The 7,147-nt window shown below is 46.2% G+C and overlaps 1 protein-coding gene across 1 annotated transcript; it reads right to left on the bottom strand.

The window, feature by feature from the left end:
- Nucleotides 1-410: 410 nt before the first annotated feature.
- Nucleotides 411-1,131, bottom strand: LOC144712067 (NADPH-dependent aldehyde reductase-like protein, chloroplastic). Its single transcript, XM_078586248.1, has 3 exons — nucleotides 808-1,131; nucleotides 641-715; nucleotides 411-584 (listed from the first exon to the last, which is right to left on the bottom strand). The coding sequence occupies exons 1-3, from the start codon at nucleotides 1,129-1,131 to the stop codon at nucleotides 411-413; spliced, it is 573 nt and encodes a 190-aa protein (XP_078442374.1).
- Nucleotides 1,132-7,147: the final 6,016 nt, after the last annotated feature.

The raw sequence follows: 7,147 nt of genomic DNA on the forward strand, positions 1-7,147 counted from the left end.
TAGTTGTGCTCGCACCGTAGACCTTCAACCCCGGCGTCCAGGTCATTAGGAGCCTAGTGGCATTTTGAGATCACACTTGCCATAGCCTAGTAGTCATTGGTGTCCGCCAATGCCGGATTTGTACTTATCAGTGATTTTCATCTTCGCATATCCCTTGCATTATGTCCACATCTTCCGTTTTCACGACATGACAAGACTGCCCCCCCCTGTGGTGTAACACAAGCCATTCGATCCCGGTGTCCGGTGTGTCATATCGATCTCTCTTTCTCCCACTATCCATCTCTCCCCCTCTACTCACCTCTCTCTCACAACTCACTCAACCAATCACACTCAATAACCAAGTGAACAAAACAAATATTGTCCACCAAAGAGCAAGCAAGCAAATGAGAAAACAAGGAAACCTCTCGAGCTTAGATGATGTTGCCGTTGGTGCGTATAACCTGCCCATTGACCCACCTCACCCCATCCCCCACAAAGAACCCCACCACCTCGGCCACATCCCTTGGCTTGCCCACCCTCCCCATCCGGCACTCCTTTGCCACCCTCGCCACCTCCGTCGCCGTCTTCCTCAACGTGTACAACATCTACGTTGTCGTCGGCCCTAGGGCACACAGTTTGCCATCACCCCCTTCCCCCTCACCTCCTTCAACACCACTCCCACCACTGCATGCACCGCCACCTTCGCTGCTGCATACGCCCCAAACCCCACTTTCTCCTACCCCACCATTGACGACATCACTGCCACTATCATCCCCTCCCTCCTCCCTCCAGCCTTCTCACCCCCACTCTACAACAGAAAAACACCACCTTAGCATTCATCTCGAACAACTCCTCGAAGCTCTTCTCGTTTGTCTCCACCACGGTCAAGTCGTCCGCGTTGATGATGCCTACGCAACAGATGAGGATGTGGGCTTTGCTTGAGAAGGTTTGCTCGGCAAGGTTGAAGGGGGAGGCAATTGAGGTGGCACTAGTCATGTTGGCTTTGATGGCCACACTATTGAGGGCTGCGACCACGGAAGGGGCCAGGCCAGTGCCAAGGCTAGCGATGAGGGCGGTGATGGCCACACTAATGTCACCCACACTACAAGTGATGATCGCCATACACCCCTCCAATGGCCACTTCTCTGCCATCTCGGTGTAGATAACTTGTGATGAGATGAGATAAGATGAGAGAGAGGGTGGAGTAGAAACATGAATAATCCCATGGTAGGAATGGGAAATCAAGATAAAAAAGTCCTATGGATTGTGATAACATGCAATTTACACTATTACTTTCATACATATTGCATTTTTATTTGCACTAAGATGATTATATTTGCATTTTATGGTAGTAAAAATGAAATGAATTTTTCTTTATTGAGCGGAGAACATGAAGAAAAGGGCTCTAAAACTGCTCTTGATAGTTTTCACCGACATAAATCTCCAATTTCATTAAAAGTTTTGGTATTTTAATTTGTTTTGGAAGGATATAGGGTTTTTTTGCAACTCTTAGGTGAAGTGGGAGAGATAATGTGATTGAGAAGTGGAAGGGTATAAATCTAAATATTTCTACAACCAGCGTCAAAGTAAAACTGTGGAAAAGCGAATGGACTTCTTGGAAATTTTGTGGAGAGAGAAGGCCAAAAGGATCAAATGCCTTAGATTGCTCCAGATTCAAACCTTAATATTGAAAGATCCAAACATCGGATAGAGTTCAAATTTTGAGTTCTAGTTATTCATTGTATCATCTTTCCATTCATACAGATGAATTGATGGGCAAACTCCTAAAAACAAAGAAAATTAAGGAAAATCTGGGGGTAAAAGTGGCATTGTCTCACTCCTCTACCCTCTTCATAACAGTCTGCACTCAGAGGGGAGCTCTCCTTGAATAAACTTTTATCATGGTATTTTATTTGATTTTTAGTTTCTCTCTTTATTGATATTGATTTGTGTTCTCCTAAATCACCTTCACTAGGGCAAAATGTACCACCCCTTGTCTTGATTCAAGGAGGAAGTTAGCTAATGATAAAATTCTGTTATCAGACATAAGAATAAACTAAGAATCAGATGGATTTTCTATTCCTTACTTTCCTTTAAACCCCCAAATTCTTCACCATCCATTATTGTTTTAAAACCCTATATTAAGTACTCTCCTTATCTCTTTCCACTTCTAATTCTGGATCTTGTTTTGAGGACCAGTTGAATGAAGTGAGGACCTATATTCCATTCAAATTCTCTCATCTCTCCTACCTCCCTCTTCTCAATTATTTTCTCTTATTATCTCTAAGGATCTACCCTTTATTTAGAAGTGAAATCAATTTGGATCATTACCATTTAATTTTGGAGATAAGATCTTCATTGAAGACCACATCTAATCAAGATTAAATCTACTAAAAGTACATTCTAAATAGCTTTAATTAAGTCTTTGAACTCTGCCTCCCTGTGGATGACCCCTCTACTCATCATGTACATCTTAAGAAGGTTAATTATCACTATGATTGTATAAGTTGATTACAAAGAACGAGAATAATGAATCAAGTTTTATCATATTACAATAGTGCTTGATGAGTTGAGATCAGATGAGAGGGTGGAGTAGAAGAATGAATAATTTCATTGTAGAATGTTTATACAAGGATAAATAGAGCCCATGGGTTGCGATAATTCGTGATGAGTTCAGATTAAATGAGATGAGACAAAGGGTAGATAAGCTGAATGAATAATCTGTAGGAATGGGAAGATGAGGATAAATACAGTCCAATGGATTGCAATAGTGCATGATATGTAAATAATTTATAGGGGTTGTTCTGGGTAGAGGAAGATGTCTTACATTATAGAATAGAAGATGATAGAATCATGATGCCATCATTGACTTCAAGCGTTGCTTTAACCATAGAACTGATGTGCAAGCCATTTTACTTGACATGAGATGATTGGAGGTGGGAGGTTGATGGGGGACCATCTAGCTTCAAAGACACGCTCTCAACCAGATCGTCGAGCGAGGCCTGGTACGCAAGATCGGCCTTCAAAGTAGTCAGCTTAGTCCATGGACTGAAATAGGAGGAGAAGAAGAGCAGAGTGAGGGAGGAAGAAGAAGGAGCCCACCCGTATGCTGCTGCCAGCGGTTTCCGTTCACTGGCCCCTCCTAAGATCTCACGCCGTGGCTCCACCTGGTCTCGCCAGCCCACAGCGCCGGTGTTGTGGCTCTAGGTCGCAACTGCGACGCTCGCTCAACCTCAGCGACGGTTCACCACGATAGCCGCCCGCTGACCGGCTCGGAACATCGCTCAGAGTTGACCAACATCCCGTGCGTGGACCCTGGTCCGTCCCCCCCGGGAAGCCCTCCCGTCCCCTTTCGAGTTGCACCCGTCGACTGCGGGTCGTCGGACGCTGTTGCGTACCCACGACACTCGCGCACGCGGGTCATCGAACGTCGCTCGTGGATCTCACTAGGCGTGCACTCGTGTTCTGGTCGCCCTAAACTGACATTTCCCTTGCTCCGTTGATGCCACAGCCGACCCCTGCTCGAGACCGAGACGACTTCCCCAGGGACGATAACGAGGTACGTTGTTCGACTCCCGTCTCTTATTTCTTGTAGTATATCTTTTGTTTGCCTCCACCGCGCTCAGATTAGATATAGGTGAGCGTGACAGGACGAGTGAAGAATTATATACTACCGAGTGTCTTACCCGGTTTGGTACGAGTCGGTTTGCCCGCCACGTGCGAGCAACCTCCGGCGGGAGTCCTCCCGTTCGGCGCCGTAGCAACCCGTCCATCAGGACGAGGGTCAGGAGGTTTACCTACCCACCTCCGGGCGACCCTGTCGTCACTCGGGCATCGGCTCCCCCCCTACTTCTTGTCGGCAGCTGCACGTACGACACCCCTACCCGCACCGTTCATCGTAGGTCCTCCCGTAGGACACCCCTGCCCGACGACCATCGAGTTGACGTCGTGCACTGACGTTTTTGACACCGAGTACGAACTCCTCGGTGACGGCCGGACTTCGTCCTCGACGTTGTCCTATATCACTCGCGTAGTTGGTGACGGATTCTGGTCAAGTGGGGGAAACATCGCATGATGTCCTGCCAGACTCTCTGTAGAAGCCACTAAGAGCACGAGCATGCACGAAGCATATTGACTAACACTTGCGTGTCTAATTCTACGATGATATTGTGGAGGTCTCGCTCCTCGCAGAGGAGCAAGCCATCGCGTATCACCATAACCTCAAATTTTTTGTTAATTTGAATTCTGTAAAAGATGAGAAAGCAAAAATAATACTCCTTGTGTGATCTCAGAGAATACTGCTCCCTCCTGTTTGTCCTAGATTCCCTTTGGTCGCACCATCCACCTTTAGCTTAAAAATGCCCATCGGCGGTAGGTGCCGATGAACAAGCTGTAGCCGAGTGGTGATGGGGGTCAAAGTCACTAGAATGCCTCTCATGCGAAGAAGATTACATGTAAGGGCCGAACTACGGGCAAGGGGAAGTATGAGATGATGGGTGCGCTGTATCCATACCTTGACTTGTCTCATGATATCCAAAGCTCGCATGTGAGTCCAAGCAAAACGAGAAGAAATTTACTCTTTCCATTTATCCCATAGTAAGTAAGATATGGTGATGAGTAGATAGGGGTTCCCCTTAGAGCGTGTTGATGAGATAAACATCTTGTCAAAACACTATAACGGTGTTAGAACAGTGTGGGTGCAAAGTAGTGGGCGCTAGTGATGTGTAAGTTGGGGCCAACAGTCTAGAGAAGTCTCACTATGGAAGAAAAAGTGCTCCATCGTCACTGGAAAGAGGCGGGGCAATAAAGACAACACGAATTGAATGAATGACTTATATAGGTCACCCAATCATCAATAGGGAGGCCACGATGCCTGAGTCTCCAAAGGAAGAAGGAGACGTGAGGGATAATCTCTGATGCCAGACATGGTGACCCCAAGGCTGTGTAGGGGATCTCTCATGAAAATAGTCCCAAGAGGAGCGACAAGAAAAGGACCCGTCGAATGTGAGAGTCTAGATAGGGCAGTTGTGAGAGGTCCCTATGGTAGTAGTCAGAGCATGTGATAATGTGTCTAGTGGGAGGCCATGCTGCTCCCATAGGTGGTGTGTATTGCCCATGAGCAGCTGTGCCACAGTCAATTACACTCTATGAAGGGCGAAGTGAGGGTGGCGGGCTAAGGGAGTGTCGCCCGAGCCATGTATCATACCACACACTAATCGTACCTTGGCTGAGTTGTTAACGGGTCACATTGGATATGTCTAACCAATACCTCTGTCTAGTCCGCCACCTTTTATGGACACAGAATCTGACTCTCTACAAGCCCACTCGCCGTACTTGGTCGAGATTAAATTCCCCAATGGGGAGGTCGTGGTACGCATACGCCACATAAGCTTCTTTTGAAGCATGTCTACAACATCTTGAGGACGTCTGATCCCTAGACCCCCTCGTCCATTGGGCGACATACCTTTTGCCAAGAAACCCAGTGACGCCTACGGTCTCCCTCAAGGTGATCCGACCATAGGAAATGAGTGCATAGTTGTTTCACAGAGCAAAGGACTATGAGCGATAACGAGTGGAGCACTAGCGTATGCAACGAGATGTTCATGAGAACGTGGCAAATAAGTTGGATGTGCCCTCTAGAGGATAGAAAATGGATTTTCTTTCTCAGCTTGGCCATCAATGTATCAAAATAATGATTTCTCGCTGGGCCGCTAAAGATGGGGAATCCAAGATAGTTGAAAGGTAGGCAACCTCATGAGTAACGTGTGTAGTATTGGATAATCTCTGAGCGCTTTATGGTGGTGGAGAGGCTGACCATAAAGCTACTCTTTGAGGCATTGGCGAGTTGAACGGAAGACCGTTCGTATGTTGTGAGTACACTCAAAAGTTCCATAATGGATTTTTTAGATCAATTGAGGAAAAGGATGTCATCATCTGCAAATAGAGAGTGCAAGAGGATCAAGCAACCCTTTTTCGTAAAATATGGTTGGACGAGTCTACGACCAACCTATCGTATGAGTGATCAGCTAAAGGCCTCTTCCATCAATATGAAAAGGATGTGCGAGATGGGGTCACCTTGCTGTAGCCCTCGCTTGGTAGTGAAGAAGGTAGTGGAGTTTCTGTACACCAAGAGAGAGAAGTGATTCTCTCTAATGGAAGCATCCACAAGAGCGATGAATGCATCGGTGAAACCAAAGCGTCGTAACACTGTGGTGAGGAAATTCCACTCGACTCTATCGAAAGCCTACTCCATATTGAGTTTGATGATGACGTTCGAACCCCAAATATGAGTGGCCGGTGACTGTGCTAACTCATGAACTAGCATGATACCGTCATAGATCTGTCGACCCTTAACAAAACTACATTGTTCAGGGGAGATGAGTCTATCAAGGAAGGTCCGTAGTCAATTTGTAATAATTTTGGATGCAACTTTATATCATACATTACAAAAACTAATAGGGAGAAAGTCTCTTAAAGAAACTGGATCATCCACTCTTGGGATGAGCGCCATGAAAGTGAACTTCCAACTTCTAAGTAAGACTTTACGTGTAAAGATCTCCTTGATAGCTAGCACAAAGTCTGTGCCTATGATATCCTAACAAGCTATGTCGAATTTTGTGGAAAACCCGTTCGGCCCTGGGGCCATGTTCCTACTAGAGGAGAAGACTACCTCCTTGATCTCTGCACTCGTAGGAAGGGCCATAAGTATGACATTTTCCTGGTTGGTCATCAAGTGTGGGATGGATTCGAGTAGACCCTCACTCACTTCACTTGGCTATGAAGTAAGGAGAGAACTATAATACGCAATTTATTTGTCGTTGGCTGGTTTGGATTCTGATTTTATGCCCCTAATAGGGTCGTATCATTAGGTCGAGCTCTATGTCAGATCAAAGCATAAAATAAAAATGTGTTTCCATCACCTTCTCGCACCCATTGGATACAAAATTTTTGGAGGAAGAAAATCTACTCTTGCCGCATGGCATCCTCAAGTTGTTCCTTGAGCCTAATCATGCGCTCCCTGACTTTGTTCGTCCAAGCACCCTATAGTTGTTTCTCGATAGCTACTAGCTCCTTCTTGAGCGCTTTGTAATGCCGAACGTCGTCACGATGTCGTCCGGTCATCACCGAGGGTACGGGCTCAGTGCCGTATCGATAACTAATCGGACTA

Source organism: Wolffia australiana, chromosome 14 (genome assembly GCF_029677425.1).
Source record: "Wolffia australiana isolate 7733 chromosome 14, ASM2967742v1".
Lineage (NCBI taxonomy): Eukaryota > Viridiplantae > Streptophyta > Magnoliopsida > Alismatales > Araceae > Wolffia > Wolffia australiana.

Bases quoted from the DNA above. Each gene is read 5' to 3' on its own strand.
- LOC144712067 (XM_078586248.1), bottom strand. From the start codon at position 1,131: ATGGCAGAGAAGTGGCCATTGGAGGGGTGTATGGCGATCATCACTTGT. The intron at 716-807 runs GTGGTGTTTTTC...ATGGTGGGGTAG, and splicing joins TGTTCGAGATGAATGCTAAG to GAGAAAGTGGGGTTTGGGGC. The intron at 585-640 runs GTGAGGGGGAAG...ACGACAACGTAG, and splicing joins TGGGAGTGGTGTTGAAGGAG to ATGTTGTACACGTTGAGGAA.